Source organism: Drosophila kikkawai, chromosome 3L (genome assembly GCF_030179895.1).
Source record: "Drosophila kikkawai strain 14028-0561.14 chromosome 3L, DkikHiC1v2, whole genome shotgun sequence".
In the NCBI taxonomy this organism is placed as follows: domain Eukaryota; kingdom Metazoa; phylum Arthropoda; class Insecta; order Diptera; family Drosophilidae; genus Drosophila; species Drosophila kikkawai.
Genome location: NC_091730.1, coordinates 6,746,711 through 6,772,591, shown reverse-complemented (window position 1 = coordinate 6,772,591; position 25,881 = coordinate 6,746,711). Strand labels below are relative to the sequence as shown.

Below are 25,881 nucleotides of genomic sequence, written 5' to 3'. Positions count from 1 at the left end.
TTTTAAAACATTGTTCACTTATACTTATAGATTAACATTTATTTGTATGTTTTTATTATTATTTATTTTTATTTATTTTATTAAATTAAAGAAAAAAATTAAATACCTTAAAAAAAAACCTCGTGACACGAGTGTCTTGTGTGGCGGCAGTGCTGGAAAATAGTTCTAGGTAAATCGGTAATATCGATATCGATAATGTGGATAAGTAGACGTTGACCATCACTATTCATCCACAAAAACAACGTCTGGAAGTAAAATTAAAGAAAACTTTTTTTTTACTAATAAAAGGTACTTTCCTAGCGCATTCTGACTCATAAAAAGAGTACAAACTCCAGGAATTTGTGAAACAAGAGCAGGTGCTATCAAATAAGTGTAAATCAAGTGAGCTGGCTGAATGTTTAAGGTTCACACCCGCCCAGTTTGCTGATAAAAGCTCATACAGCGTATAAAAAAAAAGTAAATATCATTAAGGTGATGGCAAAACACAAATGCGCAGTTTGTTTGCAATAATTGCCGTTGAACTGTGTGCGTGTTATTGTTAGCAATTTCCCATTTTCCTGCAAGAAGCTTGTGCAATTTTACTCCTGTGTGTGTATGTACCTACAGTGGCGGGACAAAGGAGCAGGACAACTCCCTTTTACAGTGATTGAAAAAAGGAGCAGTACGCCACTTGTAACAGTGGTGGGAGAAAGGATGCTTAAAATAAAAATAGAATTGGAAATATCAAAGAGTCACAGAAAATTACATAGATAAACAAACTGGAATTTTTAACCAATCATTATTCAGATGTAGTTTCTTTGAAAGCTTTACTTTTATCTTAAAATAAAAGTACATTGTGAATGAATGTACAATTTAATGGAATTTTACCATAAAATGGCAATCACTTACAGTTATTTTATGTGCTCTTGTACAACTTTGTGGTGGAGCTGCGATAAGCACTCTGCAAGTTAGTCAGCTTGTTTCATTCTGTGTTGTTATCTGTCACGAATACAACTCATTTGTCTCGCCACCGCTGCCATGCCCATTTGTAGCGCCTCCACTGTATGTATACCCCGCAAGGTGGGCGCCTTCCAGGGCCAAGTTAAACTTTGGTTAAATCCATTCCGTTCGAATGCACGGCTGTATTCAGTACCAGTACCAGTGCCATTCCAACACCAACCCACGAAGCAGCGAATAATCAGTCAAGAAAACTAGCTTGTTGGCTGTGACGTCATCGATGGAGTACTGGCACCACTGCTTATGGCTAATTTATTCTCGCATTTCAGCGGCAGTATATATTCCACATGCCAATATAAGCGACTGAGCCACGTCCTGCGTCACAGCGAGAATTCCAATCACATCGAACGGATACGGACCGAACACTTACCCACCCAACCACCGCCCCACAACACCCAACACACCCGCAATGGATTCCCATTCGCGTTTCACACCGAGATTACCAGGTAAGTCCGCCGGCCGCTTGGCCAAAAGTCATGCTTCTCGATTCGAATACCTAGTTTTGATCTTTGGTTTCGTAACTGCTTAGCATTTTGAGTGCCATTGCAAGCGATTTGCCTTGTTGGTTGCCGCGAAAGAATTCCCAAAACATTGACAGAACCGCAGTCTAGTAAAGGTGAACTTTGCTTAATGTAATATAAATAATATGTTGTAAAAGGTTTACAAATTTAAAAGAAAAAAGGAAGACAAAATATAAATTCATTGTCTTTTAACTAAAAATAACTTTAATATTTACGAAAACATCATGAACTTTTAGTTTCTTTGTAAAAATCCAACTGATTTGTAGTAAGAGAAAATCCACCTTAAGCAAGTTCACCTTTAGACGGGTTTTCCCCACCAATCTGTCTTAAGTTTTGGGGGTCATTTGGCCGCGCCGCTTTTTTTTGTTTTCATTACCGTTTTGTAGCTTTTTTTTTGAGGGGGAGAGCTGCTCCCCACGTTGAAGAACTAACAGTAATAGCCAGCGATTAAAACTAATTTTTGTGCCCCGCCCCGCCTTGCCTATTGCCTAACCCCCCATAACCGCCCCGTAATCCAACCTCTTTGTTTTTGGTATCAAGTTGTGCTACTAACCCCATTTCAAACTGTAAAACCCAGCCTATATGGGCAGCTCACAGTTTCTCTCTCTGTACATACATATATCTTGCATAAATATATTACTATCCGACATGTTTGCTTGGTTTGTTGTGGATCCTATGTTACTACTTTTCGCTAGCTGTGTTGTTGCCAATATGTTTGTTACGAGATTGCGTTTGTGTGATCGTTATCCCTAGACCTAGCTTAGAGTCCCCCAATCCCCGATTGTCTCTGTTCTGTTCTGTTCAGTAATTGTCTGCCAATAATAATAGCGAAACAGTAAGATTTTTGATTATCTATCAAATCAGATGCCAATGTACTCATCAAATTAAATTTCTCTGATTCATGTCTATTCACTTACTCAAACTCAATCCGAACTAAACTTGTTGCCTCAGGCCGTCAAAATACTTAAGTGAAAGCATTACTTGTAAGATTACGTTTTTGGAATACCAGTCCGCCCCAGGAAAACTTACGAGATTCACAAATGCCTTACTTCTCGCACCCCAAGGTCCCGCCATCAATCCGATCGTCGACAACTCGGACGAGCCCCAGCCGAGTCTCTCCGACCTGCACGACTTTGAGCCGAAGCTAGAGTTCGACGATACGGAGCTGCTGGCTCCCTCGCCACTGGAAAGTAAGTGTAATATCCCTCTCAACCGGGAGAGTCACAAACCAGAAATCAGAAAGCAAAAAAATCAAGGAACTTATTGAGTTTCTAGTGATTTATTTGTATAAAACAATTCATTGAAGTAGACGTAGGGAAAATGTGTTGTAAATATACAGCAAGATTTCTGTGACTTCCCTGGCACTAATAAATTCTCTGATTCATCCGCAGAAGATGTTATGGTCGGTGACTTTGTACTGGCCGATGGTGAGTAAGGAAGTTAGCTTTGCTTAGTCGATGACTTACCTCTCTTGCTTCATGTAGATTCTGAACTAGAGCCCGAGGAGGATGTGAATCCTTTGGAAGACGATTTCGAGGACCAACTCAGGGATCAGTCCGAGACTTTTCAGACTCCCAAAAATAAATGCGATTTTCTGGGCACCGACAAACAGGGTCGTCATATTTTCGCAATTTACGCGTCACGCTTTCCCGAAAAATCACAGCTTGAGGCCTTTGTAAGGTAAGAAAAAATATAAATATAACCTTTATTATTTTTTAACGGACTTCTTTGTCTCTTCTTTTAGGGAAATCATTAAAGAGATTGAACCGTTTGTGGAAAACGATTACATACTTGTGTATTTTCATCAAGGCCTCAAGGAGGACAACAAACCCTCGGCGCAGTTCCTGTGGAACTCGTACAAAGAGCTCGACCGCAACTTTCGCAAGAATCTAAAGACTCTGTATGTGGTGCATCCAACGTGGTTCATACGGGTCATCTGGAACTTCTTCAGTCCCTTCATCAGCGACAAGTTCCGCAAGAAGCTAGTCTACATCTCCAGCCTGGACGAGCTGCGCCAGGCGCTCGGCCTGAACAAGCTGAAGTTGCCGGACAACATTTGCGACCTGGACGACAAACTGAACCCCAGCCGGAAGCCATCGACGCCGCCACCCAGCAGCAGTACCAGCATAAATGCATCCAGGCAGCAGCAGCATAAAATGGCGACGACGCATCAATTTGGGGTACCCCTGAAATTCATCGTGATGAACAGTCCCTGCCTGAACTCCATTCCGCCGATCGTGCGCAAGTGCGTGGACTCGCTGTCGATTACGGGCGTGATCGATACCGAGGGCATATTCCGGAGATCGGGCAACCACTCTGAGATTATGGCGCTCAAGGAGCGCGTTAACCGCGGTGAGGATGTGGATCTGAAGAGCGTAAATGTCCACGTAATTGCCGGTTTGCTGAAGAGTTTCCTGCGTGACCTTTCCGAGCCGCTACTCACGTTCGAGCTGTATGAGGATGTGACCCGGTTTCTGGACTGGCCCAAGGAGGAGCGTTCGCGGAATGTGACCCAACTGATACGCGAAAAACTGCCTGAGGAGAACTATGAGCTGTTCAAGTACATTGTCGAGTTCCTGGTGCGCGTGATGGACTGCGAGGACCTCAACAAGATGACCTCCTCCAACCTGGCCATCGTTTTTGGCCCCAATTTCCTGTGGTCGCGCAGCACCAGCACCTCCCTGGAGGAGATAGCCCCCATCAATGCGTTCGTGGACTTTGTGCTGCAGAACCACAAGGACATCTACTTGATCGACGTCAATCAGCGCACGGTGTCCGTCGACTAGCGACTGGCCGCCTCTACCCACAAACAAGTCCGTAATTGTAAATTGTTTGATTTTAATGTTAGTCCTAAGTAAACCAACGGTTAGCGACAAAAAGAGCACACAAAACGGCAACGGAAACGGAAACTAGAGCTGAAGACAGTTTCGTGTATAAAGTGTACTGTACTCCTAAGTTGAATTTTAAACTGTGTGTGTAAGTGTGAGAACTGCTTGTAGCCCCAACTCCACGCCAACTCGCCCCCTGAATCACAATTATTCAGCTCCCACTGAGTGAGCGCTTAGTTCGATTGATTTACCAAAGACATTTGCTCGTGTTCGCTCTGTCCGGCATCGAGCAGCAGAGAAGTTCGAAACGAGATGTTATTATTATGTATTATGCAATAAACGCACATTCCCCATAACCGGAACAAACGAATCTTGGTTGCGTTGCTGAAGGCACCTCTCTCACGTATGGAAGTGGAGTTGTGGCGAACTCGAAAATCGTATGTGTAGAATTTTGAATTTCCTTATAGTAATTAAAGAAAACAATTTTTATATAATAACGGTATTGTTAAAAATAAAGTCAAATGTTAAAACACAAATTTGGGTGTATTTTTTACCTAATTTTGTTGCTAAAAGAAATACAAATACAATTTTTGGGGACCAAACTTGCGGATAATCGCAAGCGATTTTATTATTGATATCAACACAAATCGGTCCAGTTTGGAATATTAAATATATCATTACGGGTCACAAGTAGTCGACTTAAATGGCTTAAATGTTGATGTTCTTCAGCTTGCGGTTCAGTTCGTTGAACTTGAGGATTTTACGCACAAAGAAGTCGCCATAACGATGCGATACCTTGGTGTCGGCTATGTGGATCATGTCGTCGTCAATGTAAAAGTCCAGCTAGAAGAAGGAAACAAAAGTTAACTACCTTTCACCAACAGTTTAGATAACTACTCACCTCAGAACCCGACTTGAAGGTGCCCTCCAGGCCACTGGGTCCCTTGCTCCACACCAGGTTGCGCATCTTGTGCTTGAAGCAGAGCAGGCGGATCAGCAGCTTCGACACGTCATCTTCGCTGGCATTGGGATCGATGAAGGAAGCCAGCTTGGCCAGTGGCAGGGTGGTGTACAGCTTTAGATACGAACGCGTCGTGGGCAAATCCTTCTGCTGGCGCACCTCATCCATGAACACCAGCAATTGGTGCTCCATGGGGTCCTTCACGTAGTCCTCCATCGGCGCATCAGCGGCCGGGGGGCAGGGGCTCACAAATCGGGGACAGGCGAATCCAAAGAACGATTTGAACACATCCAGATCGCCGCACTGCATCTTGAACATGGCGTCGTGGTAGTTCTTCTCGCGGAGCACCTGCTGGATGGACTCGTCAATGCACTGGGGATGCAGCACCAGGCAGATGGCCAACAAGTGATACATCTGCTCAGCCTGCTTGTTGATCTGGTCGTTTTGGTACGAGCGCGTGCTGTATAGCTGCTTGGTGCGCTGGATGTACAGCAGGATGTCCGAGAAGGTGCGGATGGCGTCGGCATAGCGGCGCATCATCATGTAGGCGAAGCCCACGTAGTAGGAAGTGGAGATCTGGCAGGCGGGGATGTGCGAATAGGCGGACTTCTTGTGGATCTCGATGGGCTCCAGCACCTTGATGGCCTGGTAGTAGTCTCCCAGCAACGAGTGCACGCGCAGCAGGCCCACGAGGGAGAAGTAGCCCAGCATCTTGTAGAAGGAGAGCTTGCCAAAGTCTCCGGCCACGGTCTGGGGATCCACGCCCTGGGAGATGGCCTCCAGCTGCTTCTTGATGTTCGAAATGTCCACCAGGGAGTGCAGCACATTGAGGATGCAGAGAATACTCCACACGTTGCTGTGGTTCACACACAGCTGCTGGATCTCGTCCTCCGTTTTGTCCGTAAGACGGGCCCTGCAAAAAGCTCACGTTCAGCGAAGATCACGGGGTATATACACAAACTACTCACCGATATTGCGCAAAGTTCTGAAACTGGTAAACAAACTCATCGACGAGCTCCCACAGCCAGATGTCGGGCAGCTCCAGCATCACCGGGTTCTGGGCCGAGATGATAAGGTTGAAGAAGTCGCAGTAGTTGAAGAACGAGTTGATGCGCTGCTCCAGCTTAGGGCCACCCTGGATGCGGGCGTGGATGTGGCGGTAGTACAGCTCCTTGTACAGGATCAGAAAGACCTTGTCGTTGTCCACGATGGCGGCCACCTCCTGCTCCTCCGGCCAGGCGGTCTTGTCAAAGTGGTGGTCGCTGATCTGCGGGAACGTGTTCTCGTACATGTTCTGGATGTCGTACAGATTGCCCTCCTTGATCGCCTGGCAGAAGTTGATGAGGAAGTACTTGACGTTGTCCGGCATCCGGCTGGCGTAGTAGTTGCGCTCATACTCCATGTCCAGCTGCGGGTCCCCGGTGTGCGCGAAGTCATCGTAGTAGTCCTGCAATCCGGCAATTTCAATGAGTTTTAATATTTTACATTTGGTAGGGGCAGAAAAGTTGGGTTATGTTGTCGGTGCGGCATCAGCTCGGGTCTGCGGGCTCCCCGGAATCCTGGCACTCACCGAATTGGGTGGGTATTCGTCTCCGCCGTACATTGTCGCTGTTTTATCTTCTCCTGGTGTACACGAAACGAAAAGGCAATCAAAATCCCGAAGAATCTGACAACACGCCAACAAATTTTTGGCGAAAAGAGAATAATCGATATATTATATATTCGATATTATTTTTTGAGGCCTTTTTTACATTCAGGCCACGGGCACACTGGTAGAAAGAGAAAAGAGGGTTAGGGATGTGAGAAATATATAAAATATCGTTATATCACTATTTTATAGAAAGTACATTTATATTCTTGATATTTGGCCGAAATATCTGAATATCGTCCTTTTATTACGTATTACAATTCCAATTTTAATAAAAACAATAACAAAACACTTAAACTTTATTGAATATTTACTGGGTTGTATCGTGACATTTTTGGTCTCGAAAATGGAGTAATCCTATTTTGGCCTTCGTTCAGATATTTCTTCTATATTTAAGAATTTGTAGGTTCTAAATTCAAGATTTTTTATTCAATACAGACTATTCTTAATAATGAATCACAAAAAATCGCGATTGAAACTGTTTTAAATGAAGTTAAAAAACTATTAGCGAATGAATGACGGAATTACTGAAAATATCGGTAAATTATCGCGATTAAATTTTAAACATTCTTAATACTAAGATATATTACGATTTTAATTTAAAATCTTTAAACTTGATTTTTTATCAGTGTTCTCGATTATTATTGTTTAAAATAAGTAGGACCAGTCTCATTCAAATTATTTGTTGGGATTTTTGAGTTCTTGTCTTTTTTCATCATTCAAGCCACGGGCACACTGGAAGCGAGACGGAACGAGACGTGTGTGTCATCCGCGTTAATTATTTTGTTTAATTCAAATAAACTCTGGCGAAGTGGGCGTGAGCTGGCGGAGTCGTAGTGCAACAGGGCGTTTTAGCTAAAACAGTGAAGCCCGAATTACAACAAACGCGCATCGTGAAATAGAAGAACGAAGCCAACAGCTTGGACTTGACGCGTTGCCATAAACCATCAACTTTTTACGGCAATTTTCCAGCCCGAAAAGTGCATTTTTGTGAAGCATTTCCCGGAAAGCGGATATAAATGTGTTTATAAATCGGTTCCCCGGAAGTTTTCGATATAAAGCCTGCAAGATGAGGCTTCCCAGGAGCAGTTCGAAAACGGCATTGGCTTCGCTTCAGTTTGGATTACTTTGCCTCCTATTGCTGGCCAATAACGGCATAAGATCCGTGCAAGCAGGTAAATATGGTGTTATAACTTGAAAAGCCAAAGAATTCGGTTGATTTCCGTAAAATTTTATTGAGAAAATGTGACATAAAACGATGATTGTTTGTAAGCCAGATTTTGGGCGTGTTCCCCAAAGCTGAAGACTCTCCTCCATTCCCTCTTGCTCCGTGCTTCGCTTTAACTCGCTCTTTCCGATCGCGAGAGAGCGCCCGAAAGAGAGGGGCGCGAGCGATCCAAACGTTGCTTACGAACAGCGGTGGCAAAACAAACACGACGACTAACAACGCCCGTTTTCTTCTCGCTTCTTTTTGAGCTGTACTTGTGCTTTAATTGTTTCTGTTTTTTACGGCGGAACCCAAGGGAATAATGTCGCCGGGCTTCAAGCATTTGCCGGCCGCATCCCTGCAATCCGTAATTGTGCGGCACTTTAACTGCGCATGCGGCGGAAAAAGCATCGGCTGATTTATGATGCTGCCGGAGCACGTGTTCTATCATCTTTCCATATGTCAACAGAGTTAAGCTGCTTGTTTTGCAGATAGTAACCCTTTTTCCCGGATAATTTTCATTTCAAAACTAAATTGGGGACCAGATATCTAGATATCTTTAGTCGAAACCCATCCCAGCAACCCTTTATATAATTTCTGTGTTTCAAAAGCTTAAGAATTTCCCGTTTTATTGCGTCCATATGTCAACGAACTGAACTTATTTTTGCTTCCCGATTCTATGTTTTAGTAGTCTGAAAACAAACAATCCAGCGTTAATATGCAAACATTTTTATGACTAAAAATAAACAACTGCCCACAATTAATTCGCCACTTTCACGCCTTGGAGCGTCAAGAGCAGACAACAGCCATATATCCCACATTGATAATTTATTTCTGTACTTATTGGCCCGAAAATGGCATCATTCGCACCTCGAGTTTCCCCAGATCAGCGGAAATGGCCTTTCGAGCCCCGTCATATTTGTTTCATGGAGAACATTAGCCAGATTTTCCATTTTATTCAGCACCATTTATTGGGCAATTATGTAGAGGAAAAGTAGTTCAAACTTGCTGCTCCCATATTGATTATTTGCCATGAGATTGTCGTGCGTGTTTCGCTCTGTTTCTTGCCGGGCTTATCAGGTTGATTTTCCCACTTCCCCCAAATGGCTCAAAGTCAGCTTAAAGTGCGCACGAACTCCGGATGACCTCGCAAGGGTTGTTTTTCCCCCACAACCATGTCCGGAAAGTGGCAGTGTATTCGCCTAGGAGCTCCTGCTGCACCCATTGTAAAGTACATCTTGGGGGTTGCAACAGACAGGGGCAATTGTCTGGATTTCCGACACGACCTGCCCCCCACTTCCGCCCTCTTTCCGTCACGGATCCTAGGGGCCAAAAGACTCTCGTCACCAGCAAATATTATGGGGCAAATAAGCGACAAGAATCTCTGCAGTATCTTGTACAGAAAGACTTGCATAATTAGCAATTTCTGTTTATAAGGACACCTATGGAATTCTGCCTGCAAATCGAATATATTTCCCTTTAATTAAGCAGTATATATTTACCCATTACAAACAGATTCTTATTCTGCTGTAGTTATCCAAAAATCATTCTTCCAAGAATGAGTATATTTACCCTTCAGACTGGACTAATTTTGTTTACGTATTACTTATTGATGTGGCTTTATTTATGGCCCCAATAAAAAGCGGCCACTGGAACGATTATGACCCGAGAGAATTACTTAAAATTATTGGCCGCCATCCAAACAGACTCTTCATATCTCAATTTTAATTATACCAGTGACAGTTGCGTTCACATTTCCCCAACACTATTCAATTGTATATGGGTCATGGGAGTCTGTATATTTATAGAGCGGTCTTGTCTTCTTTCAGATGCCTTCACAGATTATTTCTCCGACTATGAGTGCAACCTGCCGCTCCTGGAAAGAGCAGTGCTCACGGCCACATCATCGTTGTCGGAACGAGGACCGAATAAAGCCCGTTTGAATGGTGAGTAATATTGGGTTTTATACTATAATATATGTATTTATATTGTTCTTGATTTTGTTAGTTCAGTTGCTAAATTTATATTTCAGTTGTTATATTAGCAATTATTATTTTTAAACGCTAATTTGCCATTCAGTTTGATAGGAAATGTATTAATCTCTTCCTTAAAATTCCCAATTAAGTATTTAGCGCTGTTTTGCCTTAATGGCTCTAAAATCAACGACTGTTTATTGTAGTTTTCAAGTCGAAATTGTAAACAGGAACTCAGCTGATTTTTTATAAACAGTATTTTGTCAGTATATTTAGTCGGCGTAATCGCCAGTAGATTCTTACCCTTTCCACTTGCGGGCATACTGCAAAGAAGAAGCAGCAGCGAATTAGCAACAACTTTGCACAGCGAAAACGCCCCGAAAGCAATGAGTGTTGCGGCAATTAGATAGCTTTTATTCGCACCAAGATGAGCAGGCACATCTGCACCCGCTGGGCCTTTGACCTGTCCAGCTGGTCACCCACACTGCCCCAACTGAGCCAGGCGGTGGCTCTCGTCCAGCCGGAGGAACGCGTGCGCCTCATGAAGTTCCACTTCATCGACGACTTTCTGTCCTCGCTAATTGGTCGCCTATTGATGCGGAAATATGTGAGCTCATGTACCGGATTGGCCCAGCACCAAGTGCAGTTTGCCCGGGATGTGAGGGGCAAACCCTACTGGGTGAAGAAGGAGGATTGCGAGGCGCCGCCGCTCAGCTTCAATGTCTCCCACCAGGGAAACATGGTTCTGCTGGCCGGGATTACTGGCGAAAGTCAAGATCCCGACTTTGGTATCGGCACGGATGTCATGAAGATCGAGTACGGTGGCGGCAAGTCCCTGTCGGAATTCTTCCGGCTGATGCGGAACAAGTTTTCGGAACACGAATGGAGCTACATTGGGAGGCCCCAGCACAACGAGCGGGCTCAACTGAAGGCTTTCATGCGTCACTGGTGCCTCAAGGAAGCCTACGTCAAGGAGCTGGGAGTGGGCATTACGGTGGACCTGCAGAAGATCAGCTTTTCCGTAGATACCACCCACAATCTGGGGGAGGAGGTCTCCCCACTCATAGGCACCACCCTGCGCTGTCACGACAAGCCCATGGATAACTGGCATTTCGAGGAGCACTTGCTGCAGGAGGAGTACTGCGCTGCCATTGCATTCAGGAATTGTCAGCCGCAGGAGCATGGCAGATTTAAGATCCTTGGAATTGAAGAACTCCTTGTAAAGAGCCAGGAATCAGAGCTGCAGGAAGTGGTTGCCTACTGCCAAAAGGCTTTAGTTAAGCCGCACAAACGATCGTAAAATACGCATCATTTCAACTCTAGATTGATCTTGCATTTATAAACAAATTAACTTATTGTAAAGTGCCAAGAATGCCTTATACAAATCATAAAATATAGGTACATATTCTTTTGATAATTTGCGAGGAATCAGAGCTGGAGGAAGTGGTGCCTTAGAGCTCGAATTAAGTGATATCCTAAATCAGACAGTTGTTATCCTTAGAATAAACATGCATTTGTATTACTATTCCAATGGTTCTGCACAAAATCGAATGACTTGTAATCCTCGTGTTGTCATGTTGAGCGCTGCGCACCCCCAGAAAACGCTTGTTTGCCTGGCACAGGATAAACAAACTCGACGAAACTTACCCGGAAATATGCTTAAAAGGCCATAAACCCAAATTTAGGAACCCGTAATGGGACTCAGACAGGGGCCAGACATGGTTCGGCTTCCAATTTATGCGCCAACAGGATGGGCCCTCCGTAAGGGTAGCTACGACTCTGCTCGTTTGTTTGAATTATTTTTGGCATTCCCGAAAGTTTTATCGATGGGAACGATGGCAGTCTGGCTGATTGCACGTTGCCAACGGAGGACAAAGGAAACTTTAATGCGGCACAAACGGAATTTGGGGAGGGGTTCTTGTTCCCATTCCCGATGCGAGTATGCAATCCCTGCAGTCCGGCCCAGCTTTCTCACACTATTTTGTCACACCTGCTTGCGATTTGGCGCGGTCGGCAATTAAAACAAAGGCAGAAGGCCGCGATTGTTTATGCCCAGCCATTTGAGAGCTCTCTCCCATTTTGTGTTGACACCAACTCAACCCCCCCGGATTACGAAATCCTTTTTTCGGCAGGGGTTGAACCCCGCACTGAAGGACCTCGACCACTTGCAGCTGTCAATCGCAATCGCCCCTAAATTATGGTTTATTAATTGGAAACACCCCTAGGGCGAAATTTGGCAATTTTAAGCCCTCGGTTGTAACGATTTAAAGAGTTCTCAGACCCCTGCTCCCCCCCATTTGTTTTCTAGTTTAAGTGCATTTTATTTTGCTTTTGTTTTGGTTTAAAATGTATCATTTTCGTTTTATTGCCCCTCATCCCACGACCTCTATCACGAACCCCAGCTGGCACCTCGTGGTCGGCGAAGAACTCGGACTTCGACCAGCGTCTCATTATTGACCTGGGCGTGGTGCGGAACGTGACGCACATAGCCCTGCAAGGACGACCCCATAGCAATGAGTACGTTACCGAGTACACCATTAGCTACGGCATAACCGATCTAGAGTTTGCCGACTATAAAGAGCCGGGCGGCAATGTCAAGGTAAACAATCGATCCTGAATACAATTGTCCCATAATCTTCACACTGGAATGCTTGCGGTGGTGGTAGGTTTTTGCACAGGAACAAAAAATGTGTCTATTCGGTGTTATTTCTTTATTTAAGAACCGATAAATTAATTTAGAGTTACAATAAATAAAACATTTTTAAATACAAAAATATATATTTATATAATGCTTACGTAATTAAAAATAATTATTTGATTTTTTTTTTTAATAATTTAATATTTATTATAAAAACATAAATTACATTGAAAATAATTATCTAAATTTTCCTGGTGACTGGTAATTTTCCTTAAATAACTTAATATTAAAAAAATAATATAATAATATTTAAAATTTCTTGGTGACTGGTAATTTTCCCAAAATTAATTTAATATTAAATAAATTTTAAAAATTTATAAAAAGATCTATCCTAAGTAATATTTTCTCTTTGTGTAAATGAACCTTGGTGACTGAAAAAGGTCTTTATCTGCAAAAGCGGATTATCTTAATCACAATCCATTATTATTTTTGCTTGCTTTTGTGCTTGGTTTTATTATTTTTTTATGTTTCCTTTCCTAATTTCATCCCATGCATGCATTTGTTATGTGTTTAGTTACTACATAGCTCTGTAGCTCACTTCCCTACCCATTCTCTACACTCTGACACTGTGACTAACTAGATTGGTAAATGCACCTTGTGCAGGTAACGCTGCTTGGACACCGGTCGAGAATACATATAACCACTTTCTAACACTCGACCTGGGCGATCCGGTCATGGTGCGCAAGATCGCCACGATGGGACGCATGCACACGGATGAGTTCGTGACGGAGTACATTGTCCAGTATTCGGACGATGGCGAGTTCTGGCGCTCGTACGTGAATCCCACAAGCGAGCCGCAGGTACGGTGACTAAACCTAGTTTAAGATTTGAGTAAAACTAAACCCGGTTTAGAGTTTAGAAGAAGAGGAGAAGGATTAATGCTTTAAACACGCAATCTGCACTTTTTGACCCACTAAGCTTAAGCTTGTAATTAAAACTAAAAATTGCCTGTCCCTCACAGATGTTCAAGGGCAACTCCGATGGCAACTCCATCCACTACAACGTTTTTGAGGTGCCTATCATCGCCCAGTGGGTGAGGATCAATCCTACTCGGTGGCACGATCGCATTTCCATGAGAGTGGAGCTCTACGGTTGTGATTACAGTAAGTTAATTAATTATTAATTCGGTATTATGTCGTTGAAAATATTTATTTGAATTTTCTTGGTGATTGGTAATTCCCGATAATAATAATAATAAATTAATTAATATAAATAACATAAAAAGATCTATCCTTAGTAATGCTTTATAAAATATAACTTGCAGTCTCTGAGAACCTGTACTTCAATGGCACTGGCCTGGTGCGCTATGATTTGAGGCGGGAGCCCATTGCCTCCACCAAGGAGTCCATTCGTTTCCGCTTCAAGACCGCCTTTGCCAACGGAGTGATGATGTACTCGCGCGGCACCCAGGGGGATTACTACGCCCTGCAGCTGAAGGACAACAAAATGGTGCTAAATCTCGATCTAGGATCCCGCGTAATGACCTCCCTGTCGGTGGGCAGCCTGCTGGATGATAATGTGTGGCACGATGTGGTGATCTCAAGGAACCATCGTGATATCATCTTCTCAGTGGATCGTGTGATCGTGCGGGGACGCATCAATGGAGAGTTCAGTCGATTGAATCTCAACCGGGAACTGTACCTTGGTGGCGTGCCCAATGTCCAAGAGGGTTTGATTGTCCAGCAGAATTTCTCCGGCTGCCTGGAGAATATCTACTTCAATTCTACCAATTTCATTCGCGGCATGAAGGACAGCTACGAGTTGGGAGAGGCCTATCTGTTCCAGAAAGTAAACACCATCTACGCGTGTCCCTCGCCTCCGATTTATCCGGTGACCTTCACCACCCGGGGATCGTTTGTTCGCCTCAAGGGCTACGAGAACTCTCAGCGCCTGAATGTTTCCTTCTACTTCCGCACCTACGAGGAGACTGGTGTGATGCTACACCACGACTTTTATTCCGGTGGCTACATCAAAGTCTTCCTAGAGTTTGGCAAGGTCAAGATTGATTTGAAGGCCAAGGACAGACCGCGTATCATCCTGGACAACTACGACGAACAGTTCAACGACGGCAAATGGCATTCGTTTGTGATCTCCATCGAAAGGAATCGCTTGATTCTGAACATTGACCAGCGCCCGATGACCACGACCAAGAACCTGCAGATTGCCACGGGAGGGCAGTACTACATAGCCGGTGGCAAAGATAAAAATGGTTTTGTGGGCTGCATGCGTCTGATTTCGGTTGATGGCAACTACAAGCTACCCCAGGACTGGGTGAAGGGCGAGGAGGTTTGCTGCGGTGACGAGGTCGTGGTGGATGCCTGCCAGATGATCGATCGCTGCAATCCAAATCCCTGCCAGCACAAGGGCGTGTGTCACCAGAACTCGATGGAGTTCTTCTGTGACTGTGCGCATACAGGTTATGCGGGAGCCGTTTGCCATACTTGTGAGTGTTTCTTTATTATTAAATAATAAATTAGCTTATTAAATAAATCTTTCCTTTAGCCAACAATCCTTTGTCCTGCCAGGCGCTCAAGAATGTCCAGCACGTGCAGCAGCGTGTCAACCTGAATCTGGATGTGGATGGCAGTGGCCCTCTGGAGCCTTTCCCTGTTACCTGCGAGTTTTACTGTAAGTAGTTGATTCTTTCGCTGTTTTCTTTACAAAAAACATAGTTTATTTTAATATAAAACCTGGAAATTTTAGTTTCAAAAGTTAATCAATCAAAATATCAAGCTGTTACCTTGCTAAATTGTTGTTTAACTCAAATATTTTTGACATTGATTGATGGTATTTTCCTGATTCTCTTCTCTAGCGGATGGCCGTGTTATCACTACCCTCAGTCATAGCCAGGAGCACACGACCACTGTGGATGGCTTCCAAGAGCCGGGCTCCTTCGAACAGTCCATCATGTACGATGCCAATCAACTGCAAATCGAAGCCCTGCTGAATCGCTCTCATAGCTGCTGGCAGCGCCTGAGCTACTCCTGCCGCTCTTCCCGACTCTTTAACTCGCCTTGTGAGTGGATACGGTTATCTTCCTAAACTAAAACTGTATTAATAATTTTATATTCCGCAGCTGAGGCTGGCAACTTCCGTCCCTTCTCCTGGTGGATCTCTCGCCACAACCAACCAATGGACTACTGGGCTGGAGCTCTTCCAGGGTCTCGTAAGTGCGAGTGTGGAATCCTAGGCAAGTGTCACGATCCCACCAAGTGGTGCAACTGCGATTCGAACAGCTTGGAGTGGATGGAGGATGGCGGTGATATCCGGGAGAAGGAGTACCTCCCAGTGCGAGCTGTAAAGTTTGGCGATACTGGCACTCCTTTGGATGAGAAAATCGGTCGCTATACCCTCGGCCCGCTGCGCTGCGAGGGCGATGATCTGTTTAGCAATGTTGTGACGTTCCGCATTGCCGATGCCTCTATTAACCTGCCACCCTTCGACATGGGTCATTCGGGAGATATTTATCTGGAATTCCGCACCACGCAGGAGAACTCGGTACTCTTCCATGCCACCGGACCCACGGACTACATTAAACTGAGTCTGATTGGTGGGAACAAGCTGCAGTTCCAGTACCAGGCGGGCAGTGGTCCTCTGGGCGTGAATGTGGGCACCAGCTATCACCTGAACGACAATAACTGGCACACGGTGAGTGTGGAGCGCAATAGGAAGGAGGCCCGTCTGGTGGTGGATGGATCCATCAAGGCGGAGGTGCGAGAGCCCCCAGGTCCAGTCCGTGCCCTACACTTGACTTCCGATTTGGTGATTGGTGCCACCACGGAGTACCGTGACGGTTATGTGGGCTGCATTCGTGCTTTGTTGCTTAACGGAAAGATGGTTGACCTGAAGGATTACTCCAAGCGGGGATTGTACGGCATCAGCACAGGCTGCGTGGGTCGCTGTGAGTCGAGTCCTTGCCTTAACAATGGTACATGTATCGAGCGTTACGATGGCTACAGCTGTGACTGCCGTTGGAGCGCCTTCAAGGGACCAATTTGCGCAGATGGTGGGTTTGCTGGATTCCCCAGTGATTGTATTTGGTTTAATTTGCATTTATTTGTTGCAGAAATTGGCGTCAACTTGCGCTCTAGTTCGATTATCCGCTACGAGTTCGAGGGCTCCTTCCGCTCCACAATTGCTGAGAACATACGCGTGGGCTTTACCACCACCATTCCCAAGGGTTTCCTGCTGGGCTTCTCCTCCAACTTAACCGGAGAATACCTAACTATTCAGATATCGAATTCGGGTAAATATAACTTTGAAATTGCTGAATTTCCTGGTTTTTGTTAAACCCTTTCCCTTGCAGGTCACTTGCGTTGCGTGTTTGACTTTGGCTTTGAGCGGCAGGAAATCATTTTCCCCAAGAAACACTTTGGCTTGGGCCAGTATCACGACATGCACTTCATGCGCAAGAACGGTGGCTCTACAGTGGTCCTGAAGGTGGATAATTACGAGCCTGTGGAGTATAATTTCGATATCAAGGCCTCCGCCGATGCTCAGTTCAACAACATTCAGTACATGTACATTGGCAAGAACGAGTCCATGACCGATGGCTTCGTGGGTTGTGTGTCGCGAGTACAGTTTGACGATATCTATCCACTGAAGCTGATGTTCCAGCAGAATCCACCAAAGAATGTCAAGTCGCTGGGCAGTAAGTTTTTCTATAATTAAAAATGTTTCAGATATTTCTACAGGCTTTATTTTGCTTTAGCTCAATTGACGGAGGACTTTTGTGGCGTGGAGCCTGTGACACATCCGCCCATTGAGATTGAGACTAGGCCGCCACCCTTGGTGGACGAGGAGAAGCTGCGCAAGGCATACAATGAAGTGGACTCTGTGCTGCTGGCATGTAAGTTGAAGATTTCCCTTGTAAGTTTAATCAAAAATAAATTATTTAAATCTTCTTCAGGCTTGCTGGTGATTCTCTTCCTGCTGTTGATCCTAATGTTCTTCCTCATCGGTCGCTACTTGCACCGACACAAAGGCGACTATTTGACGCATGAGGATCATGGCGCCGACGGTGCCGATGATCCTGATGACGCTGTCCTACACTCAACCACTGGCCATCAAGTCAGGAAGCGAACAGAGATCTTTATCTAAAGCCTTTCGCCACAAAATATGCACACAAATCGTTTTAAAATCGCCTTAGACGCGCCACAGCGACGACTCAGACTCACCACGAAGAAAAAAGAAATCAAACGAACACGGAAAAGGCTCGCAACGTATTACAGACACAGAACCTACCTAAACTTTTCCAAGCACTGCCAATTGTTTTTTGCGCAAGTGATTGCTACGTAATTGGTTTTGAAATTCGGCAGTTGACTTTTTTTCTTACGTTTTTTGTACTTTTGTTTGGTTCTGTCTGACGGCATTTTACCTTATTTTATTTTTGAACGCTCTCAATAGTCACTGAAAACCGTCCATTTTAAGTTAATTTTATAAACACATTTTGTTTGTTTGCGAAATTAAGTTAAAAACTTGTATTTTAAGTTGCTGCCCCTCCGACCGAAAGCAATATCGAGCGAGTAACATAAAGACGAACATTCCATTATTTTTAATACGTTTTTCTCGCTACGGTTAATTAAAAAGATGTCTTCTAATTTACACACACACACAAAAGGAACACGAGAATCATTTTGTGGCTAAACAAAATCGGCTACTTTAGTAACACAAATCATGAAAAAAGCAAACAAATTGTATTTTTGGAAAATACATTTTGTACGTCTTGACTTGAAAAATTTGCAAATATACATTATTAGTATGTGTATATAGAATATATAGCTATATATAAATATATATGTATGATTACGAAAAAAAGAGACAATGAAACATTAAAATTTTTAACTTTCAATAAAAAGAAACTACAAATAATAAACAAGTTTGTTTTTACTTACCGTCCTGAGAAATCTATGGAAACTACTGGCTGGATATTCAGTCTCTTAAGGTTTATTCAGTATAATTTTGTATACTAAAATATATATATATATATGTGTGTGTATGTATAATTATATAGGCTATTCCAAATATTAATAATCTGCATGTTTTTGATTTCCTTTGTAAAGTTAATCGTAACAATATAGGTTAATACTAATTTTGATTACTACGGTTTTGGTTTTTTGTTATTTTGTTTGCTGTCTTCTCTACTATATAGTATGTACTGGAATATCTGTTGGTTTTCCATGAAGCACATGTATAATATTGTTATTATCTAACAACAGTCTAAGTCAGATGTAACTCGTTAAAGGTAGTATAACACTGGGTGGGTCTGCACAATCCACAATCCATAATCTATAATCCACTATCCATAATCTATAATCCACTATCCATAATCCATAATCATTATTAAGTATCCGCGTCGTTGTTCCATAACTAATCTACACGCGTGTGTGCATGTTCCCAGTGGACCAAAGGACTAAAGTAAAAGGAAACTATCGCAAAAAGTTCGAAGACCCATTTAGATCTCGCTAAATGTTCGCAAACGGGTTCAGTAAAGAGCGTTTAGTAAACATACATGGGTTTTTACGGTCTCAAAAATGGTTAAAAACTGGAACTAAGAAGTAAAATTTATGTATGTTCATTAAACGCACATTACGTCTCATCAAAGATTGGAAAGATCCGTATTTGGATTGGTTTTGAATCGTAAAAGATAATCCTTACATAAGGTTGATCCACTGGGTTTATCGTTGTGTCTAGGGGCTACACCCGTGTCTACTCGTATTCGTATTCTGGGACTCCCAGAGGATTGGATTTCACTACATTGTACCTAGGTTCAACTATGGGTCAACATCGGTCAACGCTTCTAAATGGAAGATTACTATTTGTCGTATTGATTATGTACCATGGTTAGCTGATAAGTACGCCTTATCGATATGCTCGCCGTCAACTCTCCGCGTCCCAAAAAACCAAAAAACAGCTATCACAAACGGTAAATGAACATACAAAACTCTACAGGAATACGGGATATTCCACACTTACTGCCAGTAAGTGGCGCTATTGTCCACCACAACACATCATCTTTTCGCGCACCGGAGGCCAGAGTCGCCCTTAGTTGTGCACATTGCCGCTGGCCAGCATGCGGTAGCGGTTCAGGAGCTGGACCGCCGCGTCCTGCATGGGCTGAATCTTGCCGTGCCGCGCCTCGTAGACGTCCAGCAGCATCCGCTCTCACAAAACAGTGCAGATGACAAAGAGCAGCGACACGAGGCACAGCATGGCCACAATATCCCGATGCAGTTTCCTGTCCCGATGAAACGGTCGCGTGGTGTAACACTCCCGCCGCGCCTGTCTCAGCAGCCAAACGGGCACGAAAAGTTGCAGCAAATCCGGAACCATGAATCCTATGTCGCGGACTATCTGGTGGGCATATCCCTCGCCGCGCACCACATTCATAAAGAACTGGTCAAAACTGCTGGCCAAAATGTGCAGCAGGGCGATGCCAACGATACAGAATACCTTCTTCGGCGTGACCACGTTTGTCGCGTTGGCCAGATGCATCACCAGGACGGTGGAGAAAAGCTCAGTCACCTGTAAAGATATATATTTATTTTATTTTTGGACCCCAAATTAGGTGTAAATATAAACAATGCAACTTTTTCTGCTGACCCACGCGCCTAGGCTCTTTGCATATTTATAGCCACCAGCCATAATTTCCCTTTTTCCAATTTTCCGTGCTGCCCTCAGCCATCCCTCTACCGCATTCGCTCATTAACGGGGCTAAACTTTTAAGTTTAAACTTTGGTTGGATGGATGGATTTGCTCTTGAAACTTATTACCCTGCCGTGCTTCTATTTCCATGACCATAGCTATATACATAGCTATCTGGCCAACTAGGATTGGGCGGGCGGTCTAGTGGGGGACAAGTGCGAAAATTGTGCGGGAAAGTGTTCGAATTGGAGCGCATATTGTGCAAGTTTGGAGCGCCCTCGCGCAGGACGAACTTTGCCAATAAATTATAGATGGCCAGTAACTGGTTTAGGGCACATATGACGGCACGTCGCTGCGATATTTGACTTTGACTTGTAAGTTCTAGGTTGCAAGTTAAGCTTTACACGGGGAAAACATTTGCAGAAAAATAATTGTAATAGAATAACTAATTCATAACAGTAAACCCAAAAGTAGACATACATATTTGATATAGTTCTTGAGCGTAAACTTCCCCTTAATGCTTGAGGAAATTTTAAAGGAGTATCTATTTAACTTTTAAGAAGATGAAGAAGCTATATCTTATCAAGTTTTATAAAGATTTTAATAAAAGCAACGTCTCTCTAAAATGGCTAATATAATTTATTTCCTATTTTTTCTCTGTATCTTACAAGGGCCACTCACCGTAAAGAAGAGCTGGTGATTCCACTGATTGTAGTAGTCGTCGTTGTAGTAGTTGATGTACGCCCACCAGGCATAGTAGTGCGAGAAGATGGACAGCAGGAAGAGCAGGAGCATCGAGTACCGCACACGCTGCTGCAGGATCAGGGCGATTAGCCGCTTGATGCACTCGTACAGGGCAATCACGGCGAACACAGTCAGGATCCACATCTTAAAGCTATTGGGAGTGGCATTGAAGTACATATGCTTGTAGGCGGCCACTCCGGACTCGTAGGGTCCCTTGAAGACGGTGTCCCAGCACGAGCAGGTGCAGAAGTGCCTGTCCACGTAGCGGGCATAGTTCTCCCAGAAGTACCACAAGATGACGATGTGGGCCGGCGGAATGAGGGCCGGGGCCAGCGAGCCGCAGGCGGTGGGCAGCCATGTAATGTCGAACATCTTACAAAAACAGATAAGGATACTCCGATAATGATATGTCGTTTGCTTGCGCCGTGTTTGTTTCCCTCTCTATTTTTAAAATTTCCCAATCATCACGTTTCAGGCTGAAAAGGAGAAATAGAAAAATGTCAGTTGAGCAATAAATTATTAAAGACATAAATAATTTTAATTCAGTTTCCCAAGAAAAAAGGCTTATAAGGGAAGAAGATAATATGCAAATGAAAGCAAAAATGACAATAAACTGGCCAGGATGCACAATAAAATGGCATTTTTAATGAGCCAGCGAAACAATTTGCACGTTTGAGTAATATCTGTTAAGTTGATTATTTACATTTTATACGGAACAAAATGACAATTACATCACACTGACCTACAACAAATTATATAAAATGTATATATATACAATAATAGTATCTAATCGTAATGGCATTCTAATAAATACGATTCCCCCCGACTGGATGTCGAGAAAGAAGAGAAATCTACACCTTTTTGTATGACACTGTTTAATTTATTGACCAATTAAGTATCATTAGTAATCAAGAAAATTATTCCAACCCATTACACCGTAAAACCATTAACCAACTGGTGGATTTTCCACTAAAACGGACCTTCTATTGTCCCCGTAAAATATTCATCATTAGCATACATGTGATTTTGGTATAAATTAATCAAATTATTCTTAGTCATCTAATTAAAATTCAGTGTAAATGGGTGATATTTATACTTTAGTGATAGGACACGTGAATAATTTTCATCTTGTGATACAAACAAAAGAAACATTCATCATCTATCATCATTTCCCCTGCCAATTTCGTAATTATCTACAAGTGCAGAATGAAAATTATTTGTTAGGTAATAGATAAATACAACAAAGACTGGAAAAAATCCCATCAAAAAGACTAAGTAAACAATAAATGCAATTTTTCCCAAACTCAGAAATCACTTGAAAAGGAAAATGTTTGGGCGTTCGGTCTTCGGTGTCTTTATAAATATTCCAATACTTTTCGTTTTGGGCCAACAACATGTTATTTCTGTTTTGTACAGTTATGAAAATAAACAAACCGAGGGCCAGAAAATATATTCCGCACTCTTGGCAGTGCAACACGACCGAGTGTTTTTTATTTAAATTAAACCAGAGAAGGCCTGCCAGTTGACGCATTGCCATGGCTCTTCGTGGATTTGCACGTAAATTTGCATGCAACTGCGAATGCAACTGCAGCAGCGGCGAGTGACCGACTGAATGTCATCCCATCCACGGGCACTTGTGTGCCCAAAAATGATGCAATTATAAATTCATGTACTGCAGGAAGGGGGCAAAGGGATGGATAGATGGACCTACTCTACGCGCGGTGAATGGCATTCCAAGCGGTGGCACGGCTGCCAAAAAAAATCAAAAAGCAAAGCGAACGGTCATTAGTGCGGACACGAAGCTGGGCCCCTCAATGGGCATCTGAATGGGTACGACGGGAATGGGAATATTCTCGTATGGCATTGCCGCTGGGAAAGTCAGCAACTGCAATTGAGACAACAATGAGAGGGGCAGCCAACAAATAAGGATAGAATTGGGAACCGAAGATGGGGATATCCTAGGAAACATTGTTTGCCAGTTTTAATATTAATACAATTTCTTTAGAAACTCAGTACTGATAATAATTGGAAATATATCCCAATTCAATTCCACCATCAATTTAGAAAACAATTTTAAAGTCTCAAAAAAATTGCTCTTAATAAGACAAAGGTTTTTAATATCTTCCAAAAAAACGTATAATATACTAGGACCCTCGTCATGTTGATATTGTATATTTTTTAGTTAATTATTTAATATAGAAAGGTATATAATATCCGTCAGGCATACTACCGTATAATAATGCCCACCAACAAAGGGTGCAATTACACCAAGTACAAGTGTATTTCCGTCTGTTCGGCTGCTCCTCAACTTAATTAAAACATCGCCCTGCGAGGTGCAGCTGCCAGCGTAAAACTATTTCGATTTGTTTTGATTGCCGGTGCTGGTGTTCGGCTCTCGACTTGCTCTTGTTGCGCCACATCGCCCTATAAAAACCAGCCAAGCCGAGCCAGATCAACACAGAAAACAATAAAACAGCGCCAAATGGAGGCGAGCGTTTACAATTGACGTCACGCTGGAAATCAGGAGCATAAGATTCAAACCGTTGCAGCATGCTATATGAATTTCAAATCGAGAACAAAACACTGGAAACATAGTATAAACAATAGCTGAATATCTCTACATTTGGAGTTGAATTAATGCGGGTCCGCTCCAACTCCGAATAAGACCCACAAAATGTGACACTGGGAGAGGAATCGATGATTCGAGAAAGACCCCTAATTTGTCAAAGGCACAGCAGCTCATGCGGAAGGAGCCAGCTTTCAGTTCCTATTAAATCAATCTGCATTTGGGTCAGGAATGGCAAGGATACAACGAATTAAATTTATTCAGCGGGGGAATAAATTTCCACTCAAGCTCTCACCATTATTTTCGTTAACATTTATTTGTACAGCTGCAGTATTTTATGAATCAAAATTCATTTATTGGTAAACTTTGCGGCACGATGGAGGGAATATTTGTTTTTGTAAATTAAAATAGTGGAGGGAATTGTGTATATATTTATATTTATATTTAAGTTCCTTTTAAAGTTGATAAAATTCTCTACCACAAGTTAACATATTTTTTAAAAGTGAAAGAAACACTTGCCACTCAGTCGGAGTATTATCCCGGATAGTTGCCCCCAACGAATCGCGTGCTCAAATTCACAGTCGTCTGAAAGACTGTGTGTAAACAACACCTCAGGCAATGGGAACAACAACAATAAAAAACAAGGAGCACAACAACCATACCAACTAGACTTTGGTGTGAGTGACGGTAAAGCTGTCAACAGTCGTGGCGTCGTCACTTGAGCTGCATTGTTGTACAAGTATTTGTCGCACGGGCAACGCGTCGTATGAGTAATGTATGAGTGACGGCGTAGATTGGGGGGTGTGTTGGGATGGGAACTGGGAATGAGTATGGAAATTGGAGGCGGGAAATCCCTCCCGCCAGGCCAGTCCGTGCAGTCGAGTGGCCTTCTTTGCATGCTCATTTGTGTCCCTTTCAATTGTCATACGGGTTGCTTTTTCGTTGCTGGCATACGCCAGACACTTTGTCTGTGAGTCGTAAGAGAGTCGTAAGAGTTATGGAAACGAGACCTGGATTGGGCTACTGCCTCCGAGGTTTGGGAATAAATTTCAGACACACGACCCTAATAGCCCTTGCAATCGTTGCAGGTGATAAACGAACTAGCGATGAGCATGCAAGGAAGTCGATGGCTGTTAACACGCGACACTTAAACTCGAACTCGTGCTCGTATCTCCGTGGATACATAAACACATGAGCATATACACGAGCATTACAATAATTATGCACAGCGGGAAAACATTTGGTTTGTAGAATTAAGGAAATAGGTTTGATTATAAGAGATGTGTCAGCTTTCTGACTAAATTGTTACTTGTAAGATATTTATTCCTTAAGAATCTTCTCATTAACTTCCCCAGAGAATGTAATTTTCATATTTAAATATTATTAAACTCTCTTCTCCCTATTTATTTTTTAATATTTCAACTTCTCTTTACATTTTTGTCTCAGTGACTGGCACTTTCGGGAGTGTACATATCTCCAAACCGCCCTGTAAACGATGTGGGCGGCTGACTGGCTTTGCACTGAGATAAATCGCCAGCAATAACATTGCCTGCTTGGCGTTTGTTTAGTCAATATTTTGTTGGGCATCCGGTACAAACACATGCACTAAGCCAAATATAATCGAATCGAACGAAATGCAATTACAGCCACACACACACACAGATGGAGGAGCACCATTAAAAATAGAGCCGCAAGAGGAGTTTCCGGTACGTGAAAAAATCGTGGAAAATCGAAATACAATTAGGCGAAGCCCTAGAATGTGTACATAAAAACCAACTGAACCTAATGCGCGGCAGTTGGGAGTTATTTGGGCTGGGTTGAGTTCCCCTGGATGCTGGCCTTTGGTTTCCTTTCCCCTTATTACGCCGGCTCCCTACGTTCTGGCTAGCCTTACCGGGCAGCAGGAAATTCGCTTTTCCACAATATGTAAATTCGGTCTTATATACAACTTTGTTTAAACAAATCCGTTTGGGTGTTTATTTGTTTGAAAACGAAAAAAGAGAAGACTTTGTGGGAACAACAACCGCGGGCAGGTCGTGAAAAACGCGACTGAAATTATTGTTATGCTGCGTGTGAAATTCTGCTCTTGTCTTTG

The 25,881-nt window shown here is 43.2% G+C and overlaps 5 protein-coding genes across 7 annotated transcripts; 3 read left to right on the top strand and 2 right to left on the bottom strand.

Annotated features, from left to right (window-relative positions):
• The first annotated feature begins 196 nt into the window (after positions 1-196).
• On the top strand, positions 197-4,881 carry RhoGAP68F (Rho GTPase activating protein at 68F). 2 transcript variants are annotated; one of them, XM_017165819.3, is made up of 6 exons: positions 197-288; positions 1,266-1,442; positions 2,582-2,707; positions 2,909-2,944; positions 3,002-3,197; positions 3,262-4,881. In XM_017165819.3, the coding sequence occupies exons 2-6, from the start codon at positions 1,406-1,408 to the stop codon at positions 4,301-4,303; spliced, it is 1,437 nt and encodes a 478-aa protein (XP_017021308.1). In that variant the 5' UTR covers positions 197-288; positions 1,266-1,405; the 3' UTR covers positions 4,304-4,881. The 2 variants fall into 2 exon arrangements, with proteins under 2 accessions (XP_017021308.1, XP_017021309.1); XM_017165820.3 differs by lacking the exon at positions 197-288 and adding an exon at positions 332-456.
• Positions 4,882-4,932: 51 nt separating this feature from the next.
• Positions 4,933-7,035, bottom strand: eIF3l (eukaryotic translation initiation factor 3 subunit l). The gene is made up of 4 exons (XM_017165818.2): positions 6,877-7,035; positions 6,275-6,753; positions 5,247-6,219; positions 4,933-5,188 (listed from the first exon to the last, which is right to left on the bottom strand). The coding sequence occupies exons 1-4, from the start codon at positions 6,907-6,909 to the stop codon at positions 5,054-5,056; spliced, it is 1,620 nt and encodes a 539-aa protein (XP_017021307.1). The 5' UTR covers positions 6,910-7,035; the 3' UTR covers positions 4,933-5,053.
• Positions 7,036-7,675: 640 nt separating this feature from the next.
• Positions 7,676-18,301, top strand: Nrx-IV (neurexin-4). 2 transcript variants are annotated; one of them, XM_017165811.3, is made up of 12 exons: positions 7,676-8,129; positions 9,991-10,107; positions 13,436-13,632; positions 13,794-13,935; positions 14,097-15,275; positions 15,335-15,460; positions 15,645-15,848; positions 15,909-16,838; positions 16,899-17,078; positions 17,139-17,483; positions 17,544-17,681; positions 17,742-18,301. In XM_017165811.3, the coding sequence occupies exons 1-12, from the start codon at positions 8,024-8,026 to the stop codon at positions 17,930-17,932; spliced, it is 3,855 nt and encodes a 1,284-aa protein (XP_017021300.1). In that variant the 5' UTR covers positions 7,676-8,023; the 3' UTR covers positions 17,933-18,301. The 2 variants fall into 2 exon arrangements, with proteins under 2 accessions (XP_017021300.1, XP_017021299.1); XM_017165810.3 differs by lacking the exon at positions 13,436-13,632 and adding an exon at positions 12,537-12,733 and having other exon boundaries at positions 7,677-8,129.
• Positions 10,384-11,659, top strand: LOC108073969 (L-aminoadipate-semialdehyde dehydrogenase-phosphopantetheinyl transferase). Its single transcript, XM_017165812.3, has one exon. The coding sequence runs from the start codon at positions 10,562-10,564 to the stop codon at positions 11,432-11,434; it is 873 nt and encodes a 290-aa protein (XP_017021301.1). The 5' UTR covers positions 10,384-10,561; the 3' UTR covers positions 11,435-11,659.
• A 286-nt stretch (positions 18,302-18,587) lies between the features above and the next one.
• On the bottom strand, positions 18,588-25,817 carry LOC108073864 (uncharacterized). Its single transcript, XM_070286054.1, has 3 exons — positions 25,681-25,817; positions 21,158-21,696; positions 18,588-20,356 (listed from the first exon to the last, which is right to left on the bottom strand). The coding sequence occupies exons 2-3, from the start codon at positions 21,590-21,592 to the stop codon at positions 19,997-19,999; spliced, it is 795 nt and encodes a 264-aa protein (XP_070142155.1). The 5' UTR covers positions 21,593-21,696; positions 25,681-25,817; the 3' UTR covers positions 18,588-19,996.
• Between the last annotated feature and the right edge of the window lie 64 nt (positions 25,818-25,881).

Excerpts from the sequence above, each read along its gene's own strand:
- RhoGAP68F (XM_017165819.3), top strand. The coding sequence starts at position 1,406 with ATGGATTCCCATTCGCGTTTCACACCGAGATTACCAG. Across the intron at positions 1,443-2,581 it reads TTTCACACCGAGATTACCAG|GTCCCGCCATCAATCCGATC; the intron begins GTAAGTCCGCCG and ends TCGCACCCCAAG. Across the intron at positions 2,945-3,001 it reads TGACTTTGTACTGGCCGATG|ATTCTGAACTAGAGCCCGAG; the intron begins GTGAGTAAGGAA and ends TGCTTCATGTAG.
- eIF3l (XM_017165818.2), bottom strand. The coding sequence starts at position 6,909 with ATGTACGGCGGAGACGAATACCCACCCAATTCG. Across the intron at positions 6,754-6,876 it reads ACGAATACCCACCCAATTCG|GACTACTACGATGACTTCGC; the intron begins GTGAGTGCCAGG and ends GCCGGATTGCAG. Across the intron at positions 5,189-5,246 it reads CCTTCAAGTCGGGTTCTGAG|CTGGACTTTTACATTGACGA; the intron begins GTGAGTAGTTAT and ends TCCTTCTTCTAG.
- Nrx-IV (XM_017165811.3), top strand. The coding sequence starts at position 8,024 with ATGAGGCTTCCCAGGAGCAGTTCGAAAACGGCATTGGCTTCGCTTCAG. Across the intron at positions 13,633-13,793 it reads ATCCCACAAGCGAGCCGCAG|ATGTTCAAGGGCAACTCCGA; the intron begins GTACGGTGACTA and ends TGTCCCTCACAG. Across the intron at positions 16,839-16,898 it reads GGGACCAATTTGCGCAGATG|AAATTGGCGTCAACTTGCGC; the intron begins GTGGGTTTGCTG and ends TATTTGTTGCAG.
- LOC108073969 (XM_017165812.3), top strand. The coding sequence starts at position 10,562 with ATGAGCAGGCACATCTGCACCCGCTGGGCCTTTGACCTGTCCAGCTGG.
- LOC108073864 (XM_070286054.1), bottom strand. The coding sequence starts at position 21,592 with ATGTTCGACATTACATGGCTGCCCACCGCCTGCGGCTCGCTGGCCCCG. Across the intron at positions 20,357-21,157 it reads ATCACCAGCTCTTCTTTACG|GTGACTGAGCTTTTCTCCAC; the intron begins GTGAGTGGCCCT and ends ATATCTTTACAG.